This window comes from Bombus bifarius, unplaced genomic scaffold (assembly GCF_011952205.1).
Source record: "Bombus bifarius isolate JDL3187 unplaced genomic scaffold, Bbif_JDL3187 scf7180000008178, whole genome shotgun sequence".
NCBI classification, from domain to species: domain Eukaryota; kingdom Metazoa; phylum Arthropoda; class Insecta; order Hymenoptera; family Apidae; genus Bombus; species Bombus bifarius.
Window position 1 is genome coordinate 659,213 of NW_022884495.1, and position 23,090 is coordinate 682,302.

Below are 23,090 nucleotides of genomic sequence, written 5' to 3' on the forward strand. Positions count from 1 at the left end.
GCTGAATCATGTTCATGGATACTATATACAAAATTTACCATTTTGCGATGAACAGTCGCAGCATTGATCGTTTCCAGGTAACCTCATGACACATCGTATTACAGCCTGTTGAAGTTCGACTAAACTTGGATTTCCTGTGCCAGCCTCTGCCTTGCCACTGGCGTCGAATGCTCGAAGCAGGGCACGTTCCTTGCAGTTTACCAAAACGGACATCCACGCTCTCTGGTCTGCTTCGTCTTCCGCTTGAAAGTGATACGTCCTGTTGTCTGCAACGAACGAACATCAGGTACAGATATATCAATCAAGTATAAGTACAAATATATTTCGTTATATTTTGAATTATTTGTGTAACAATATCCGAACACGAGGTGTCCAAACGCTTATGGATATTAGATATGTATTTAGGATCGTTGAAAATCTCGCCTTGAAACCTCATCGTCGATAGCTTAACAGTTCAACTTACAACTAATGAGATCGAAACCCCGTTTGTCATCCGGTACTAGCTTGATTTGACAGGTTAATAAATTCACTCTCGTCGGTGGTTTATTCTCGTCCGCGTGACAGATATCTAGATAGCCTTCGGCTTGAACCGCGCAGCGTCTCTTTTGCCAAACTCTCCTCATTTTTCCTTCGCTTTTCTTCAGAAGATGCCCGGACCTGGTAACGCCGTGTTGCTTATCTCCTTGCAGCTGGTGAAGCGAATATCCTGCATTCGCGTTTACGTTCAACTGGAAATCGCATAATGATATATGACAATTGTTGATACGATACATTAAACATTTATATAAATTGCTATCCCAATGAACCAACAGGATACGCGAATATCCTATGGAAATTGGCTAATTTACCTCTTTGTCGCAACCTGAGCTTCTAAGGAGATTCCTCAGTTCTGTTAGTCGCCTTCTCTCCTCGTCTTGCGTCTGCCTGATCTTTTGCAATTTTACACTCAAGTCAGCCACGTACGAACCAAAGTGTTCGATGGTTTTTAGGCCGTCTTGAAAGTAACTGTAGAACACAGAAACGATGTAAAACGTAAAAGGCTAGCTGATTTTCTTTTCTAGTTGATTTTCAACGATTTTAAAAGACAGAAAGAAGAGCATTTAAAGAACGTTTCAAAGGAGACGTTCCTATAACATGGAATAAAATTTAGATAATTCAGCTTCTAACAGAGAATGAAAGGTATCGTTGAGAATCGTGAGAGATTTGTTGTAATTCTTGAAAAATCATATTACGTACAGCGTTGTTAAACAAAATATCGCACTTACTTGGTTTGTGCATGGTAATATTCGACTAGATGCTGAAGCAGCTCAATTCCTTTCTTCGTTTTGATCTCGTTCACTTTTATAAGATACTGCGAAACAGAAACACACAACGCATATAAGAATATCATAATTTACATCTGCATCTACATAGGATGGATCATTTACATATTAATTTTCAGAATCTTACATTACCATTTGCCTCGCCGATATCTCGAGATCGATAAATAGAAATTACTTTGCTTGTTCCTTAATTACCTACGTGTTACGATTACTTTTATCTTGCTTCCTTATCTCGGAATAATTCATTGGAAATTGACGCGAAAGAATCAATTGAAGACCGTTCGGTGGAATAAACTATAATTTACGCAAGGACGTGGCGCCTACCAGCTAAAAATAATTTCGCGTTCTGTCTTTGTTTTCCCAGTAATTAATCTGTAGTTTGCCCTTGCATGCATAATCAGCGCAACATGTGAACAACAAGCGGCAATCTACTTGGAAATTTCCAGGTTTCCATCAATCTGCGATCGTGACTCATCGAATTAATTTTTGTTCGTCCGCGAAACCTCGTTTGTAAGAACGTCCCCGGTTTAAAAGCCCGAGGACAGTAAACTAATTCGATTCGACAAGCTTGAAATTCGAAACTCTAACGGAGGGGGGGGGGGCAAAGATCGAACACGTATCATACGAGATTTCGCGATAGAAGATTATTCGTTCGAACGTGCAAAGCGCAAAATTCGAAATCGAAGCTTTAGCATCAAAATTTTGTCACGCGCTCCTGATGTCTAAAGTTTCGTTTTCTCTTTTTTTTCTTTTTCTTTTTTTTTTTTTTTTTTTGTTCCAAAGCGATTACAAAAGAACGCGTTTCCCTCGTTGAGTCGGTTTGCTCCGCAGGCCAGAAAAATCAGAGCGATCGTCGCGCAATAAGCATACAACGTGAACGTATTATAGTCGGCTGTTGCAGATCTGTTTCGGCGGCCTCACCTCGCACATTTGCAATTGAAACAATCTTCTCTCCTTCTCCATCTCGTCGGCGATCTCGGCCGGCGTCACTTCCGTTCGAATGAGGCCAGCCTCTTTCGCGTGCTGCTTCTTTTCCTTCTCGATTTTCGCGTATTTAGCCTCGTAATCTTTCCACGCCTTTTCGAACGGCCTTTTCAAGTCGCCTTTCACGCCTCGCAGATCACCCTTCAGCACCGAGTCCAGGGGAAACATCACGATGTTGTTGATGTTCTGCATCTGTTCAACGAGGTTTCAGATTAACAGCTTGTTATCCTTGTTATTTATTTCATTTAAGGTAGCGTCAGGCATTTCCCGTTCTCGACGCTGGCGATTCATCGCAAGACACGCGACAAGATTATATATAAAAAGAAAAAAAAAAAAAGGAGGAGGCGAAGTGTAAAATACAAGAAGGCTAGAGTTACAAACTTAGTATTAATATAATTATAATGTAATTATGTATTTATTATATTAATATAATTATGTATTAATTATGTTAATATAATTGCATAAAATTAATTAATAAAATATATTAGTATAATTTAATTCTGTTAACTGTATTATATTAATATTATATTAATATTAATATATTGTATTATTATAGAATACATAATTATATTAATTTAATATTTGTATATCGTATATTACGTAATATATAATAATAATAGAAATAACGATGCAATGATAATACAGTCAATTATGTATTAATTATATAGCAAGTTGAATAAATAAATAAACGAACCTAACCTTCGATCGATATGACACGGCGCCATTGTAATCGGCGATACAAATTAATATCAATTTTAATTAATATTGATATATTGTATTATTATATAATACATAATTATATTAATTTAATGTTTGTATATCGTATATTACGTAATATATAATAATAATAGAAATAACGATGCAATGATAATACAGTCAATTATGTATTAATTATATAGCAAGTTGAATAAATAAATAAACGAACCTAACCTTCGATCGATATGACACGGCGCCATTGTAATCGGCGATACAAATTAATATCAATTTTAATTAATATTGATATATTGTATTATTATATAATACATAATTATATTAATTTAATATTTGTATATCGTATATTACGTAATATATAATAATAATAGAAATAACGATGCAATAATAATACAGTCAATTATGTATTAATTATATAGCAAGTTGAATAAATAAATAAACGAACCTAACCTTCGATCGATATGACACGGCGCCATTGTAATCGGCGATACAAATTAACGTCAATTTTGAGAAAATGAAAAAATCCCGCGATACCCTTTTTATGGTTTAGTCGCATTATGGCGACTGAATCTCGTTTGGAAGACGAAATTTAACCTCGCATTGGTAAACGCATTACCACACTCGAGAAGATGATGTACACAGACGGAATACAGCCGCAGTGATTGCACTTATTTGGCTCAATTTTAGTCACGGGATGAGAGCGTGTTCGGCTTAGCGCGGCGAATTCCAAGTCTGGTGAGAATAACTTGCTCTTTCCTCTATGAAAAGCAGCCGCTCTGGTCTTCCATCGAATACTTAATCGAACATGGTTTTCGAGAAGAATCGAAGAACCTCCAACGCGTAGTTTCCATCGGTCTAACCGGAGGTTGAGAATTTTTCCAGAGTTTCGTTGCCGATTGTGCGATTCTGATTTTGGAAACGACGAATGGAAGAAGAACGCGAGCAGCGTATTGGCAGGCAGATCAGCGAGACGCTTGGAAATTTGATTTCGTCGGATGAAAATCGAGGTGGTAGGAAATTTCAGCAACTGGCAAGAGAACTGACTTTTACGGCTAAATATCTTGAAGATACTCGAAGAATTCAGAAAACCTAGCGTGTAATTCGAACGCGTATCTGATACTTAGACGTCGAGGCGAATAAAACCGAGAATTTCGGCTTCGGTGAAAAATTCGATAAAAGCAAGTTACATCGAACCTGCAGACGCGATTGCGACGTAACACAGCCAATTAAAAACGGAACGCATTTGCGATAGAAAACTCGAATGGTAGAACCGTATTCTCCGTTGATGGAAATTGTAACGTATCGAGATATTGGAATATATTTACTTTAATATTAAGTAGTCCGAAAAGTGTCTTTCTTTTACAGACACGTCTTTTACAACGATGCGTCTTTATACAAACGTGAAACCTAATCTGTCAAACGTTGTAATCTTTATCTTGATAGAAGGAAATGAATCATACGTAATTCGATAAAGTAATATAAAACGAAAAATGTTGCGCACCCGTTATTTCCTTATAAAACGAAAGAAACTTTTCGGACGATCTAAAATAATAAGATATTCATCGTTAAGCCAGCGTCGAACGTAAACGTATGGTTGGTCGGATCGAAGGATCGTTATGGAACCGCGTGTGAAGATATTGGCACAAACCAGAGTTTTCATGAGGGCGCTCAATTCCTTCGTGACGACGGCGAACTTTAAGAAAGCAGCGCCGATATCCGGTTCCTGTTCTTTCAAGGCTGCATCCCCGAGCCTTTCCAGTGCCCTTCCAAGGTACACCTCGTTATCGACGTGAGCTGTAACACAAAAACCATCGCTATTTATCTCCGATTAATTTTCTGCGTAATTTTTCACACGGTAGAAACCTCTGCTACGCAAAGTCGGATTATCGAAACATTCCACCCTTTGCTCGCTCGTTAACCGCGTCGTTCTTTCTCGGTTGCTTTATTACTTCAACTTTTTTTATTATGTCAACACTTTACCGACCGCTAGCGGTTCAACGGCATACGCACGTCCGACCGGCAGCACAGGCGCAGATTCTCCCTGGCGCTGCCACTGTTTCGGTTTACGCTCTCCAATATCATTCGTTCTCGTTCATCGCGAACGGTAAGTTTTTCAAATTGGTATAAAACTGTGAGAGCTTACAAAGCGACGCAACTGACGCGACCGAGCAAGGTACCTCAGTACTAAATAACAAATTACTGCTCAAATAACGAGAAAGATTGTCGACGACAAAAAGTCGATTAGTAGGCTATCGGTCGGTAAGCGTCGGCGACAGAAAACCAATTAATAGACTATCAGTCGGTAAAGTGTTAATACAACGTTAATAAGAAAGTTGATCTACCGTTAACTACTCGGACGTTGATTTTGCTGTGTGAGATTTTTACTCGCTGAAATCCAACGTTTGGAGAACTTATCACTTCGATTTCTCCGGATAAGGTTCTCAACGAGGATCGTTGCGCGTATCGTTTTCAGCGGTTTCGATTCGAGCATCTTAGACGAGTTCGGTGTATCGTATATTTATTATTTTATTTATTTATTCTTAGTCCACACCTTTCGGCTTTGGACGACTTTCGGCTTACAATGCCCTCGCATTACATATATCTCTCTTACTCTAGCACTTCTATTGGTGTATCGTATATATTTTCATATTTTCATCGCAACGTTGCTATAGCCGCGTAAACAGCCGCGGCATAATTATGGCAGGCGCAACGATCGGTTTTCCGGCTTAATTGTGCAACGAAACGCACGAAACGCACGAGACTAACAACACCGGGGAAAAAAAGAAAAAGAGAAATAGAAAAGGAAAAGGAGAAAAGAGGTTGGGACTTGTTACTCTAACGCGAATCTGTCACGAAACGTACACGTTCGTTATCTGTAAACTGCATCTTCTTCTTGCACGTTAATACGCGATTCTAATCTGCGACTATCCAAATTTCGTAACCCGTGTTCCTCTTTCTTCCTGCAACCCACGACATTAGCATAATTCTCGAGATCTGGACGATTTCTTCGCAGCTGTGCAATTAATTGCTGAGATCGAATTAATTAAGGAGGCGTGCACGAGAGTATACATTATGCAAATTTTACCTAAAGCTCAGGCAAGTTTTTTTTTTAAGCGAGAAGTTTCGCTCGAATTTTTTTCCACCAGCAACGAGATCGCGCGATCTATCGAATATAATTGTGCAATTAGATTTGTCAAGGAACAGCGATCACTGATTGTCAGCGTATCCCTGTATTCGAGTATTAATTAAAACGTCTTCGTCGCTGCGTTGAAGGTAATTTCGCCAACCAGGTCGGGTTATAGTTTCGAGTGAAATTAAATTAAAAAAAAAAAAAAATAAAAAAAAGAAAAAGAAAAAGAAGAGAAAAAATCGGAGTGGAGAATTTGAAGCACGAATACTTTTGTCTGCTTCTAAAATTTCCCAGCAATTTTTCTCTCCGTGTTCTCTAGCTCTCTTATTAAAATTCTATTAATTTCAACGAACTAAGCTTCGACGTGAATTTCATTCGACAACGATATTCTCGGCGACAGGATATTAAATTCGTGACAGTGTTCATTATCGTTGTACGTTTCTGAAGGTACGATATTCGTGTTAATAAGTTTATAATTACGTTTGGTAGCCAGCTGGTATATCAAACGCAGATTGTTCGCCTCAGTTACGGAATACGTCGAAATCACGAGATCCTCGGCAAAGAGAATACGTATTTGTATGTAATTATACTGTTTCCGAGTTGCGTCAAGCTGTATCGTATTTAACGTGACAAATGCAAGCCTGCGCTTGTTCTATGTCCATTTCCATATCTCCTTTCGTTTCAACGCCACAGCTATCGATTTATAACGCGTTTCCAAACGAACCGTAGACGCAAATAATTAATAACTATATCCACGTATTTTATACATTTACGTATACGTTTTACCTCGTTCGTTTCTTCGCGTCACTCACGCGCGTTAATTGGTCTACGTTATGCAAAAATCTACCAACCTTCGACGAGCTGAATCTCAGCGAATTTAATTCGAGGATTTTCATTCGAGAAAAAAAGGTAGCTTCGTTTCTTCCGGGTATATGTATTTTATCTACAGGCTGGTTGGTAACTGGTGGTACAAGCGGAAGGGGGGTGATTCTACGCGAAAAAAGAAGTCGAAAATATAGAATACAAATTTTTCGTTTGACGCTTTGTTTTCGAGAAAATCGACTTTGAATCTTCGCTGGGTACGCGTGCGGTGCGTTATAACGGATCTCACTGTAGATCGTTGTCTCGATGGAAGAATTTAAAAAATTAAAAAAAAAATTTTTATTCTATATTTTCGACTTCTTTTTTTGCTTGTACGACCAGTTACCAACCACCCTGTATATTAGCGATAACAAGCAAATCGGAACGTTTAAGCCGAATAAATAAACAAATAAAACATTTATCGCAAGGGTCTGTTGAATTTCCAAATTTCCGAACAATCGTGACACTCACCGTTTCCAGAGTTGTGGATGGCTTTGATCGCCTTCTTCAGCTTCGTTAGACCATCTCTGTCGAAGTCCAGCGTCTGCAACAATTACGTAAAAAATTAGGTAAACTCCGTTCGACTCGTAATTCCTCTTATTGCGCGATGTGGATCGTACGGTCGAGTGAAAGGAGACACGCGCTTCTCCTTTATAATCATCGAACAATGGAAACAGGGTTATGCGCTGTTTGTTTCCATTGTGTCGACGTGTTACATTAAAAGTCAATTAATTGAGACCGACACCGTTGACCTTGAATCTTTTAAACCGCTCAAGTACGACGACGTAACACTAAGTGATTTATGTTCGACTCGCGGCGAACGCAACAGGAGAGCCGAATTCGATTTCAATTTGGATGGTGGATTTAGCGCGCCTGTGTTTTCTATTTAGAGACGCGCGGCAAGAGAGAATTTTTGCCACGACTGTAGCGGAATGCATTTAAACGAATTTGTGTCATCGATCACTGGCAAAAAAAGATGGGGTATCGTCGGATGATATTTCGTTCGTTAGTATCTACTTTATCTTAATTATACTCGTACACACGATAACGTAGATCGCATGTAGATAACGGCATTACCGATAATTAGTACACGTTCATCGACAACGTGTAAGACAATTAATCGTACAATTTTTCGCTATCGATAATGCTTGTCGGCGACAAAAATAAAAATCGAACCGACGACAATGATTATTGACGTAGTCGAAGAAAATCTTAATCACTCACGATGATGGTCATTACTCGGAACAATTAAATATTAGTACTTTTTTAATCGTTTCATTTTTATTTACTCGTGTATCCGGTTTATCGACAAGTAGCTTCGATTTAAATGAAAAATTCTGTTTCAGTCGATGGATCTCGTGCGAGAAACGTTTAAAAGAACCGTTATTTTGGATGTCTGATTTTAACTAACGCTCATTCGCACGTTATAAACGCACGATTTCCAAGCGAACAGAATCTCGGCCGAATTAATCTTCGTTACTCTCGAACAAAATTCATCTTTACGTTTTCGAAAATTTTATCTGCAAATGTGATCTCTATGCGTATTACCATTGCACCATTGAGAACGAATAACGGCACGAGCTATTTCTTTTTCTTTTTTTACTGCAGTCAACCGATACCAAATTATCTGACGTCTTATCGTTATTGACTTCTGTTTCAGTTTCCGGCCCGTAATTTCCAGTATTGCGAATCGCTCGTTTTATTTCGGTCGAACGCTGTGATGACCTGTGCGAACGATGGCTCGAAAACGCTTCATCGTCAAGTGCTCTCCATTGTACGAAATACCCAATTTTCTCGCGATTTCTCTTAATGAAATACCCTCTTTGTACACTGTAATAATGGCATAGCCGAGCTCCTTATGCCAATCCTCTTGGCTCTGTGCTACTTCGATTTCGCGTTCCAACAATATTTTTCAACGAGTTTGCTTGTCCGTCTCGAAAACGAAAAAGTTCTGTTTTATTTTCTTACTTTCCCACAAGGAATCACGCCGTGGCCGCTTCTGCGTGTAATTCTGTATACACGTATACGACTAAACCGCTAATACTTGTTGCACCATATGTTTATATATATATACACATATTATATACAGATATAAGGAGGGAAAAGTGAAGACTACGCCAACGGTAAAGGCAAACGAAGCAAAGAAATCATAAAGATAGAAAGGATAGTAAAGAGAAAGAATATTTATCGTGTACGTTGAAACGTATATCATAAAATATGAATTTCCTCTGCAATACGAAGAACAGCGAAATTCAATATTTACAATCCGGTTCAGCACGAGATTCCATGGGAAAGGTAGCTGTTGCGTATTATACCGACGTTTTTCATCTGTACATCTCGTGCTTTGATACAAACGTAGCCAGATGTATTTTTCATGTATCAAACGTTTTTATCAAAACTCTGAATTATTTCGGCCGCCTTTTCCGCCTCCTTGTACGATACGTACAAAGACGGAGTGGACTCGAGCGATCAGAAATTCCATGCGAACACCGTCGCCGACTGAGACTGCGCAGCCCACAGCGCCAAGTAACTTGCAAAATACACACGGAGCTACGTGCGCGAGTCTGATTTCACGTACAGTAACACGGAGGATGGGAATAAAAATTCGCCCGGCAGGCAACAAACAGTTCCGCCGGTTCGATCAGGAAATTGCACGGGGATCCTCTGGCGGTGCTTGTAAGCAGCTGGCGAGGATATTGCCGAGGTCGAGTACGCAGCATCGAGGACGCCGCGAAAGGCCGACGCGCCGCCAGGAGCAAAAGCAACGACGACGAGAAAAAGGAATTGCCGTGCGCGCGGAGCCAGGCAACGATACATTTTATCGGCTCACGCTCCGTCGAGCAGAAGATTCGCCTATCTTCGTTCCACGCGCTTCTTATCGAGCGATTTTTACGTTTCGCGCCGCGCTTTCACCATTTTCAATAAACCCGAACGCGAACAAGCAGAACCGTGGAAATGGCAGAGAAAGATAGTCGGCGATGCAACGAAGCAAGTTGCGAATACAGCGGCGCTCGCCACTCTTCCAACACGGAAAACTCAAATACGTACGTGTACGCGTACTAGCAATTTAGCTTTGGCGAACGAAGGTCGGTGAATTCGATACGAATCCTACTTCGTTTTTCATTTTTTTGCCTGTCGATGCTGCAGGATTCAAAGAACGCGACTCTAAACTCGAATCCGACACTGGTCCCGATCCGGTGGTAATTACAGATTTTCATCGCGTTGTTTAACCGTTTGTTCGAGTGCCAAGCAGCGCGATCGCGGTGTTTAGATTTTGTGTCGAAAAGTCGCAGTACATTTGAACGCTACACGAACGACTGCCGGTATTTTGTATTTCATTGTTATCTTTTCGATAATTTTTAGTGAAAACTTGAAATATTTATAAACTAATAGTACGCATATATAATAATATAGACGCATTTTATAAAATAACAAACATGGCGAGCGCTATTGCGCCGGTTGTTTCTCTTTGCAATGGATTAAGGCAAGCGCTATCGTGCTGCGATTTTTCAACCCTGTTTTTTCAAAGACCCCTGGGACTCAAACGGTTAAAACAGATTGCACCTACTTTATCGTCCGATCGTGGCGATCGTCGTCGATGGCGAAACTTTTTTCACGCTTATCGTTCGCTTTTCTCGCCTGTAATTTGCCTGCGAGATCTGCCTGGACGCTTTCTCGCGCGGTTTCGCGTCTCTTTCGAATCCACGTTCTTTCTTGTCGTCGAAACGATCACGCTTAAGCGGTAACCGCACTCCGCGCATCGCTTCGGACAAAACTCGCCGAGAACGCATCGATTTCTACGGCTGAATCGATCATCACAAACCACGTTTTCGAAAGTATAGCGGACGAGAGCTCCTCCTGCGTGCGTATTTCTTATATTCACGGATTTGAAAAGTGCTATGGCGTGGTTGTCGAACTTACCATCCGATGATATTATTATTCTTCAAACTTTCGACACGTCGTCGATAAAAGTCATCGGATTTCAGGCCACGATCGGTATCTCAGATAACGAAAAACGCGACAAGGTTACCGAACAGACAGACAGACAGCCACGTGCTATAGAATTTCAGATAAATGCTAATAAAAAAAATGTTCTTCGTTCGTCGAGAGACGTTGCTAGACGTCCGGCAACAATTTTTCGTTCTTAAGCAGGTGGAAAAATGACAATTTTTCGGCATCTACCTTTGCGCGTGCATTTAATACGAGCGATGATAAAATACTTTTTCGTTCCAATTTCGCGAATTTTACTTCGTCCGCCATATTCGAGTCGAGGTGTCATCTAAAGGTACGTGCTCGAATTGCTGCGATCTTACGATTGGACAAGCAACATTTCTGCATGCGATCCTAATTCGACGCTGAAAGAAGCATATACACGGCTTTATATTAGACTGGCTCTTGTATACTCTCGATGAAAATTTTATTTCACGTTTCTTTCGCTAGCAATCACCTTCGTAGGATGGTTCCGGTTGGTAAAAGAAGAATCTGTGCAAAGTACGAGTAAGAGGAAAGCACGCCCCTGGAGCCCCAAACGCTAAACTCTACTTGCGTAAATGCACAAAAAACTGGATCATGTACCAAGTTATCGACTATATCGAAAAACATGTCGAATTATATGAAAAAGATCGAAGATTTAAACAGAGAGCATCTTTTATATTCCGTTACTTTTTCTTCGACGCACGGAAAAAAGAATGAAAGAAATGGGGCAGAAAGCCTGCAACAAACGATAAAATTACTTTTCTAATCTTGAAAATTGAAGCGTTTCCTAATAAAATTCTTCTTTCTTGATCCATAGAGGCTAAAAATAACGCGTAATTTTGATTCCCATCCCTGAAGAATCATCCTGTTTAAAGAACATTGTTCGTTGTACAAAAGAATTGTGTTCGTTAGTGGACTTTTTCCCTTATCCAATCGAGCTGGTATTTTTTCACAGCTCGTTCTCTCATTAATTGACCCTGAAACCCAAAACCTTGGAAAGAATTTTCATCAAGAATAAATAAGAGGCGTTCTAGTGTATACATATTGAACTCGATTCCATCGCTACGGTAGAGGCGCGCGCTCGTGCAATCCTTATCGATCCCGATGATACCGGCGTACGAGAGAAGCTTCGAATGAAAAAAAAAAAAAAAATACGAGAAAAGAAAGAAAGAAAAAAAGAAGAGAAGAAGACGGCAATTAAACCCTCGATTTTATATGTGAATGTATGGGAACGCGATGAATCTCAGAGGCGAACGTTTCGCTCGGTGGAGTATCTGAAATTGAAATCTCGTTTCTGTATACGAGCTTGTCTATCTCTCTGTTTAACCAGTGACATCGTGAGATGTGATTTTTTTGAAATAGAAATTGCAGCGAGGTGTTTAACTTGGATTAGAACGTTTCATGCCGCGTTATAACTACGACAGAGGAAGGGACTTTGATTTATTTGAGAACATAGAAGAATCGCGTCAAAATTTAATAGTTGTACTCGTACGATTGACAGTTCTCCATCTGTCAATTATTCTTCCTATCGAAAATTGAATTATAATTCAATTCGGTTAGTTTCGATTAATCTGCTTTGGCCGAAGAATCAAATTGTTTCGCTTGGGAATTCATCGGATGGTAAACAGCGAATAAAATTCGATGGACGGTTGTTGGCATCGGAAATTGCAAATTGCGGAATATTCTGACGAAGATATATTTTACAGCGTGTGGATCAATTTTACGCGCTTATTATTATTATTAAAAAAGAGAGAAAAAAAAATGGGGAGGAATTGAAACATCGTTTATACGACCTTCTTTTATTATTCACCCTATATTCCATCCAATCGTAGGAAACGTTTTGCAATTTTGCATGTGAAACGTTCTACGTGTAAACGTTTCAAAATTGATCCAATTTCGGTATTTAACCTGACTTCACAAAATGACACGATGAGTGAGCAATCAGAAAGCGAGAAGCTACAAGTTACTTAGAATTGCTAAACTTTGTGAATCGCGCCTTGGAAATGTTTCATTTATAATTTCTAAATTTCTAATATCAACCTATTTTTTTTCTCAATTAAAGGCAATGTAAAATTCCAAGTACACTTATCTCTGCATTCCTGTCATTTTCTTGCGATGAACGATCTTAGCGGACAGTAAATCGTTTACTTTCGATACAAATAACGCGTTCGAGACGAGACGAATATCTGTTGTTCGAGTTGCTCCACGTTACATCGACTTGCCCGTTATAACCGAAATAGCGACGCGTTCCAGAGGGGAAACAATGATATTAATTAATTCAACGACTTCCTGGCTGACATTAATTAACGCAAGAAAGCCGCGTTTAAGCCTTCAATTACCTATTTTAATTGGTTGGTGGTGCGACAAAAGCCGTGAACGACGCGTCGATCGTTAACCGACCGATGGCACCACGTTAAACGATAAATTAACTCGCCAGCATAGTCGTAAAATTTCTTAATTACCGCGTGACGATAAGAAGATGTGTTCGATAAGAGGAGTGTTCGGGGCTTCGAGGGTCAACTGTCTGACAAATGTAAAATATGAAATCAACCATTCCTCGAAACTTTTAGTACGAAATGTGAGAAGATTGTACGTGTATTTACGAGCAACTTGGATATAGTTAGCGGAAGAGATACAATAACGACGTTGTAATGCAAAACCTTTTATTCTCGGTTTTACCATACTGAGCTATTTAAGCAATTAACTGTTGCGACCTCTTTGAAAACTTTGAAAAGCTTGTACTTGAAACGCGTGACAAAAAGTAAACGACGACGAGTATACTGGTTGAACACAGAGTATGCGTGGCTCTTATAACATAGAATTAAATTGTAACGAAACGATCGTTTTATTTCTCAATTTTGTTACCGACAGGGCTCGTCGTAGCACGAAATATCGCCATTTCTTCGCGATGAGTATACTCGTCGAAAGCAGGTAACCGGTTAAAAGCAATACATCGTTTGAACGTACAGTTGATGATAGAAAAATAGTAAATCGACTGGAATCCACGGATTAGAAAAGTCTGAAGAACGTTTAACGCATTTTGGGAGAAGCTGTTTTTAAATTACGTTCTCCCGTAATTTGCAAAATTTCTAAACACTTTGAACGCGTCTTTTTCGTTCGATGTTACGTCGCTTCCCGATGAAATATCTGCAACCTGTGCTTTAAAACGATCGATAGGGATTCTAGAAGCATACTTTGCGGCCAATTCAACCTTGACCAAAATGTACTACTACAGACCCTTCCAGGTTTACATTCTATTTGTTAAGGTTAACGTAAAGTTAATCTCGGGTATATGCTAAAATTCTAGTCTTTTTTGTGTCCAATCTTCTTCTATCCGTACACGATCGATCATATCGTAAATCAATGTTCGAAATATTTTCCGCCGCTTTGTACAACTTTCTCGAGTCTTCGTGATGAAATAGTACGAAATTGGGACATTTTCGTGTTTCTGTAACGTTTCGAAAGTGCTTGCCAGCCAGAGTTACGCTTGCAGGTCCGGTCAAACGACCAGTTCCAAAATTGAATTCAAAATTGTACATTCGTCGTTATTCCTCTCGTTCGTCCGACTTTATGTAAATTTCTCAATCAATGGAAATTGACAAACCGGATAATCAGGTAATATAAGATTGTACATAAAGATTGTTACATAAAGTTAAAATATAAAATTGTACGATTTTAATTAAACTTTGAAACCGGTCGTTCGACCGGGCTTGATAGGGTTCGTGTTAAGGTCAGAGATGGAAGCCATGCGCGACCCGACGTTATCGTCGTCGCTCATCGTCAAGATTATTGTCATCGATCGATCACGAAATCTCGCGACGAACGCTCTGAAACTACGTCTGGAGCAACTGTAACAATCGCGGACCATCTGTGCCGGTTCGACGTTCAAAAAAATAGGAGGTTGACGGAAAACGTTCTTTGCCGAGTTTGTCTGCAAAGTCTTCCGAGAAAATTGATCCCTTGTTGGGAACGACGTAAGACAAACGTGGAAACTAAGGAAAGTAAAGAAGAAAAATGCGATGTTTAAAAAGAAAATCGCCAGCTAACATCGTCTATATATATATGTGAATTCTATAGAATTCAAACTACCCGCCAACCGATATTTTTACTTTTGCCTTGTTTTATTACAGTGTCATTTTGTTGAATGGATTAGATCACGAGAGAAGAACGGTAATTTAAGACTTGCAAGATCGATTCTCGATTCCCCGGGTAAAATTTGTAATAGATTTGTTGTTATTAACTGTTATTGTATTTAATTTAATTATTCCCAAAGTAAACTCGATTTTCCAGAATCGATCGTCTGATTTTCCCCAAGAATTTAATTTATTATTTATATTTATATATATTTAATTTGATTATTCCCAAAATAAACTGAATTTTCCATAATTGATCGTCTGATTTACCCTAAGAATTTAAATTACTATGTACAGGGTGGTTGGTAACAACTGGTGGTAAAAGCGGAAAGGGGGTGATTCTACGCGAAAAAAGAAGTCGAAAATATAGAATAGAAATTTTTCGGCTGAGGCTTTGTTCTCGAGAAAATCGACTTTGAATTTTCGGTCGGTACGCGTGCACTTTATCGCGTCTCGTTATAACGGATCTCACTGTAGATCGTTGTCTCGATGGAAAAATTTAAAAAAGAAAAAATAATTTTTATTCTATATTTTCGACTTCTTTTTTCGCGTAGAATCACCCCCTTTCCGCTTGTACCACCAGCTACCAACCACCCTGTATATTTAATTTAATTATTCCCAAAGTAAACTCGATTTTCCAGAATCGATCGTCCGATTTACCCCAAGAATTTAATTTATTATTTATATTTATATATACTTAATTTAATTATTCCCAAAATAAATTCGATTTTCCAGAATCGATCGTCCGATTTACCCCAAGAATTTAATTTATTATTTATATTTATATATACTTAATTTAATTATTCCCAAAATAAATTCGATTTTCTAGAATCGATCGTCCGATTTACCCCAAGAATTTAATTTATTATTTATATTTATATATACTTAATTTAATTATTCCCAAAATAAATTCGATTTTCTAGAATCGATCGTCCGATTTACCCCAAGAATTTAATTTATTATTTATATTTATATATACTTAATTTAATTATTCCCAAAGAAAACTCAATTTTCCAGAATCGATCGTCCGATTTACCCTAAAAATCAACGTTATTGTATATATAAATGCGTCCATGTATGCGTCGCTGCAACTGTACGCGAATATCGTCGATCCTGCTGAATAGAAGGGGCAAGATGGAACCTTCCTTGCTGACGTCGTGTCGGCGTCGACATCGGTTGGCACATCTAGTCTAGGCGACGGGGATCAAGAGGACTCGTCGCCGATGAGAAACAGGGAAAACGCGAATTCCGCGAGGAACAATCGCCGAGCAAAGTGTCGTGTCAGCGTAACGTGCTCGACGATACGTGGTGGCCGGTGTATCTTGTCGCTGGTGCGATCGACTGGTACGGCTCGAAAGGTAGGGAAAAAACACAAGGGCAGGGTAGGAGAGGGGAGGTTTGCTCGTTACTCGTGAAATACGCGCGTTCCTTCTCGCCATTGTGCGTCGACTTTATCCAAAGCTATCTGATATTTATCGTCGTACCTCGTGTCGCCGGTTATTCAATTCAGCGTTACGAGGGAACACGTGCAACGTTTAATTATCGCCGCGCACGCGGTCCCTCGTACGTGCACTTAGCGTTGCAAACGCGCTATCAACGGCTGTACGCGAAACGATTGCACGCGCCAGAGAAATTAGGTGCGCGACGTACGATGAACGTACGCGTCTTGCAGCGCCTTGTTGGTGGAAAGCCGTGGCATGGACAGAAACATGCCGCGTACGATTCGTATAAGGACGACGTACAGACGTAGATGTCTCGCCAGTTAACCGCGGAATTTAGTTTTCAAAGTCTCTTACGAGCTTTGTGATCGACACTCTGGGGGTCCTATCGACGAGCAAATAGCTCGAGTCGTCGTGTATTTTTGCAGCCATCGAATAGATTCAAAGGGTTTTTCGATCTTTCACGCGACTGGAATATTCCATTCTTCCGCAACCTCTGGGGTTTGTCGGCGAGAAACTTTTCAATGTGATTCTTTACACCGACCAAAGAGTTAAAAATTCGAACGAACTTTCCGAGCGGCGTACGACGAGTACAATATTTTATTAAAAATTCTCGAGAGTATTTAAAGAAACTTCTGATAACATTTTTCAGCGTGATGCGTTTGAAAACAATTTCCCCGATGGAGAGGTACCGAGCAAAATTTATCGTTTCGTTAAATTCTTCAAAAATCTGAACGATCTCTCCGAGCGGCCGATGTTACGCATCAAGCGCACCGAAATATTCATTCCGATTGACGCGTGTATACGTGGAACGCGGTTAACTGGTTGAGAAGAAACGAGAATTTTGTTGCGTTAGTATCGCTTCATTACCGTTTTACAAGATCGAAAAAACTTCCGACAGACAGATTTTCGTGCTTACATTGGCGCACATCGCCGCGAGAATATCTTTGGAAACGCACTGACTGATCCAACAATAGCAAAAATTGCGACGAAAGAACCGAATTAGCTTTCCGTACGCAACATCGGTGGTTTGACGTCTTGAAACGTATCGAGGCGATATGCTAGCGAACCTGGGACGTAAATTTACGTAATGCAACGTCGGTTCGTAAATCGATCTCTGACTCCTACGATTCGAAGAGAAACGAAGAGTTGAATCGCAAGTTGAGTGAAACCGTAATAACCGTGGATAAAATCAGGACATACTGAACCGACATAAATATATATGTAGATATTAGAAAATGGTGGTGCTGTTAAACGCGACATCTGCAACGTGGAACTATCGATCAGCGACATGATCATAGAGCGTTCTGTGTGCAACGAATAAAGAAAAGGAACACAATGTCGAAGATAATCACAAGGATATCCTCGTATCGATCATTCCAACAGAATATTATCAGCCTCCGTAAAGAGATTAAAATATCGAAGGGAATTTAATAAGCCACTGAATGTAAAGAAATAGTCGCGAATAATCTGCGCACTATTATTGTCATTATTGATAATAATAATAAAATCGAGCAATCTTACACCGAATTTCTTCAAATTTCTTTGTTGTTTTCTGTTTCTATCGAATTTATCACATTGCACATTTTAAGAGAGAATATGCAAACTTTATTTTTTAACAACTGACGGTTAACAAATGTTCGATTTAAATATAAAAAAAAATTGAAAGTAACCTGGGACATTTTATTTACAATTAGCGTCTATCAGAAAAATCATCTCCATTCATTGCTATTGTCAACAAGTCTATCAATGGACGGTTACGAAACATAGTTGTAGGGTATCTCGGTGACTACGTCTTACCAAAGTCTGCCAAAGTCCGAGATGCCTGGCGTAAAGATTGGAAAGCGAAAAGAGAGCCGGCTCGGATAGCGGCAGGAAATTTGTAACATTAGCACCTGGCCGGTAGCAAAACTCGGTCGATAATAATGGAATTTGTTCAGCCGAGACTTAACAGACTTGTCGATACGCTGAGAATTAAATCGACGGACTTTCCTTTGGTCGCGCGTTATCTTGGAGAGCGGCTGTTTGCCGAACGAAGACGTCACTCGAGGTATAATTGGAAAGTTGGAATGGAAACGTTCGGATCGATGAACGTTCCTATTGTTCATACGAGGCGTACAGCAAGCGAGTCAGAGTCGCTGAACAAATTGAATAAAACAGAAGACAGAATGACAGAAACTCGATGACTCTACCGCCAGCTTCCGTATCCCTACGCGCGTATGAAACATCGTACGAAATTAAATATTAAACGCACAGTGACTCGCAAAGCTATTTGAACGTTTGTTATGGCAAACTTTTATCGAGATACGTGTGCGTACGTTAAGTGGTAGATTGTATAGAATGGCGGAGTATGTAAGAAAAAGGCTGCCAATTTGCAGATATTTGGACAAATTAAAAGTACACGTTTGCTGGTATGGGTAAATTTTCTACCTTTGGACGAAAGTCGTTTGAACGATGCCAAAAATAACTTGATCGTTGTTTCTGTTCTATTTACGAACGAAACCTTATTCCTCGTTCGGATTTAATAGGACGACGAATGATTATATATAGATAGTTTCTGGTCTCGTCTCGTCTGTGTCACTTTGTCCGTGAAATTAGCATAGTTACTTCTCTTCAACCTACTCGCTTCGTCGTGGATACGAAACGTCATTAGAAATTACAAATTGTAATTCACGGCAATCTCCCTTGATGGGAACGTTATATTTGTAAATAATTAATTTTGATTAATTAATTAGATTAATTTCGTTATTTCAACACAGCGTGTTTAGACTTGTCCGAGTAACAAGTAATTTACTTTCGTTTTCTGTTTGAATTCTTTACACCGGCTTCACCAGGTCCGGTCGAACGACCGGTTACAAAATTTAATTAAAAACCGTACACGTTCATCGTTGTTTCTTTTCTTCGTCTAACTCTATGTAAATTCTTACGACGAAATCTTGAAACCGGTCGTTTCACCGGACCTGGTAAGGTTAGTGTTAAACAGCAAACGTCTCATTCTCTCTTTCTCTCTAAGCGACTATTTAAACCATCGTTTATTCAATGATATCCGACATTGTACGTATGTAACGATATAAAACAGGGTTGAAGTAACGTTAAGAAGCGAAGGGGAGGAAATAAAAAACAAAAGATCGGGAACAAGCGGAGAAACGTATGGCATTTCGTTTAACGACGATTCATCCTCGACGAGTTAAGCGTTTAAGCAGATTAAAGAGAGCAGATTTCGTTGAACCAGGTTGCGATATGAATGGATTAAAACTTCTTATCGCCGACTAAATACCGTGGCGTTTCCATAGCGCGCGTTTCTCTTTTTGTGGCGTCTCCCACCCGTTAAAACACGGCTGACAAGCGCGATTACGTTTTCTAATTTTAGTTGGACGCGCGCAGCAACTAAAACGACGCGACTGTTCGCGTACATACGGATTTTCTAGCCGCGCGAGACACACGACAATAGCACGTGTATGTAGCGTGTTAAACGCGTTATTTCACTACCGAAACTGAGCCGCGTCTGTCGAATGTCGTCGTTCTCTGTGTTTACTCCAGTCTCGAGTTTCGTCGTCAACGAGCAGGACGTTCAACGAACGCGACCCCTTCGCGTTGGACAAACTTATCTCGCGTGCCTGGCCTCGTCGAACGATCTGTTGCACGCTGAAACGCGAATTTGTAATTCGAGCCGTGCACCTTCGTCTACACTTTTTTGTGGCTATCGCCATAGCGACACGCCATCTCTTTACGAAAATCTATCGTCGATTGGCTGTTTCGTAGCTTCTCAAGGCGGGCTTCCAACGGGGGAAAGTTCGAAACTGTAATCTCGCAAGTGTTTGCTTCGATGCGTACGTACGTACAAAATCTCGATTATCCGAGGCATTGTGAACCGTCGAGGGTTTATTTCGCGTAAACAGGATGCGGGCAAATGGCACGTACAAGCGGATACGACGCGATTTCTTATGAAAAAGTATACAGAAAACATGGAATGTTTTCACTTGTACAATTACCGCATTTTGACTGACGCGGTAGTTTTAGCGTTAAAGTGTTAAAATAAAAGTTGTACGAGAAACACGAAGCAAGGAAGATAAATTCTATCGCGAAACAGATTAGACGCAATGAGGCAATTGACGTGCAATCGTGCAGCGACGATGCAGAAATCGCGTTTCGTCTCGAAAAGCCGCGTCGTCGCTCTACGTAATTGGAAACTTACGAAGAGCGACGAGGCTGGCTACCGGCACAGGGAAATTGATAAACGTGGCCCACCTCCGGAACTGACCTCACTTACGTCCTCGCTGTGCCAACACAACGGTAGGGATAAACTGAAGGAACGGGTTCTCCTGCTGCTCTCAGCCGATGAACTTCGTGTACTGGTCCACTCGTGTTCGTACGCGGGAGTAAATGTATTTACGAATCTTTCCGAACGACCGCGGATAAAGCTTCTTCGCGAACCTTCGTTTCTCATCGCACACTTCGTACGTTTTCAAAAAACACTGGAAACTCGTGTCTCTCGCGGCACCCACTATTCACATATAAATTTTAAAGTTCGACGAAGCGATAAAAACGGAGCGTCTAAAAGAAACTTCACTCGGAACTGTTCTGACTGTTCTGACTGTTCTGACTGTTCTGACTGTTCTGACTGTTCTGACTGTTCTGACTGTTCTGAACACGTTAGGAGACTACAACCTCGAGTGATGGTCTGGTAATGCCATGTATCAGCGTGGTCAGCATTATGGAAAACGTCCCTGCGGTGTAATGGAAAAGGAACAACGTAAAAGACCCGAATCTCTCCGAAAACATCCGAATATACTACAATAACAGGTAATAAAAGATTGCAGGTAGCCGTTTAAAAAATTTTATTGTCGTTTTAATCTCTAAAGACCTCTTGAGGTAATGGCAAAATTGGATAAATGCGTCGCTTCAAAGGAAACTCCACATCTTTGTTTTCTGTTTGGTTTTCTTAATCCTCGAAGTCACTGAGTATTGTTTAGGGCAATCAATTTGAAGGGCTTCTCGACCCCATAGCCTTTCTAGGAACATGCCATAACCTTGCTCAGATAATACAGAGGGTTATAGAGAGGCTAGTTTTCGTAATTGCGGACTTAGCATGCACATTGTACTTGTATTTAAGCTTACTGAAATATATTTCTATCATACAGTCAACCACGCATTTCCTCTCTTTACTACGAGAGAAAACCTTGAAACAGTACCGTTGCAGAGTAATTAAGCATTCAGCTGTTGCGACCTCTTTGAAAATTTTGAAAAGCGTGTACCTAGAATGTGTGGCAGTAAATAAGCGACAACGCGTACACTTGTCAAAGACAGATAACTGATTGAGGGTAAGCGAAGTTAGGTAGGACCCTGTATATTAGATATAATATAATACGACATAACGTATAATTGTGAACATAACAGAGTATGCCAAGTTGATCCAGCATTAACCCCATGTTCGGCTATATGATTTATGTTTGTGTGATAAATTATCTCTCAACTTATTAAGTGTCTTGTCGTGCGTTTCAGTCGGTAAGGGCAACTACTACCTGATGCTTAATTATCCCATAACTAATACGCTATTACCCGCACTGGATAAAGAAAAACATACTATCCTCTTCGATGTGTCGTTTATAGCACGTTATAGAAATATATATTTTTTTTTGTAACTTCAGTAACCTGGTTTCCGGCCTTTACAAATGTAAACACTCTTGGAACGTTCTACCGTTACACTTTGTCAGGCGAATCTTAGGATACGGCAGTGTAATTTGACCTGCGTCTCGTAAAATATACATACCACAACATCGAGAATTTTAAGCCATAAACCTTTCGTTTCTTAGGATTTTTACAATCAAACTTTTTCGATATATTCTATCGTTCTAATACATTTTGAAGAGACATGGATATCAAATTTTCAAGATATCGACACATCTAAAAACGAAAGAAGAAAAGAAAGAAATAATAAATAAATAAATAACGTTAGAAAAATCGATCGTTTCCATGGAAATAAATCGCAATTAAATCGCGTCATCGCCAGCTTCCATTCCGGTTGTAATGGGCCACACGAACGGTAGAACGAGATTCAACCGCAGAAAGGTGTTTCATTCAACGAGGCTGGCCGCGAGCAACCAGACAAGCTTTTTCAGCTTGCTCTCCACTCGTAAGAACCGCGAGCGGTTGTTAAGGAAAATAGGTTTTTCTCTCCGCGGATATTTCCATCGGCCATGCGAATCTGCAGCCAGTCGTATTTGATATTTGCACACCACGGCGTTCCACAGATCTCATTGTCTTGCATGCTATTTGCACGCAAAGTACTACAGGCGTATGTAACATTTCGTATGTATTAGAACAAGTTCTTCCCATCCTTACGCAAAAATCGCGAAGAATTCGTTTCTACACCGTGGAATATCGGTACGTAAATTATTGATAAGTAGCAAATACGAGGTAAGCCGGAAACCATCGCGAGTCATCCTGAGGCAAAGATTATAATAAATAAAAAACATATTAGGATGTTCGAAAAGTTTCTTTCGCTTTATAAGGAAATACTAGATGCGGAACAGCT

General features: G+C 39.9%; 1 protein-coding gene across 14 annotated transcripts in view; it reads right to left on the minus strand.

The window, feature by feature from the left end:
- Nucleotides 1-23,090, minus strand: part of LOC117209612 (arfGAP with SH3 domain, ANK repeat and PH domain-containing protein) — a 56,046-nt gene that overhangs the window by 13,453 nt on the left and 19,503 nt on the right. For 7 of the 14 annotated variants that reach the window (XM_033451835.1, XM_033451828.1, XM_033451825.1 and 4 more), the window contains 7 exons: nucleotides 7,480-7,552; nucleotides 4,666-4,811; nucleotides 2,244-2,498; nucleotides 1,266-1,351; nucleotides 849-1,005; nucleotides 464-728; nucleotides 39-266 (listed from right to left, as the gene is read on the minus strand). In XM_033451835.1, coding sequence (XP_033307726.1) covers nucleotides 39-266; nucleotides 464-728; nucleotides 849-1,005; nucleotides 1,266-1,351; nucleotides 2,244-2,498; nucleotides 4,666-4,811; nucleotides 7,480-7,552 — 1,210 coding nt within the window. Of the gene's footprint in view, nucleotides 1-38; nucleotides 267-463; nucleotides 729-848; nucleotides 1,006-1,265; nucleotides 1,352-2,243; nucleotides 2,499-4,665; nucleotides 4,812-7,479; nucleotides 7,553-8,826; nucleotides 8,869-20,816; nucleotides 21,057-23,090 lie in introns of those variants that run through there. The other 7 variants (XM_033451833.1, XM_033451829.1, XM_033451824.1 and 4 more) reach the window with 3 other exon arrangements.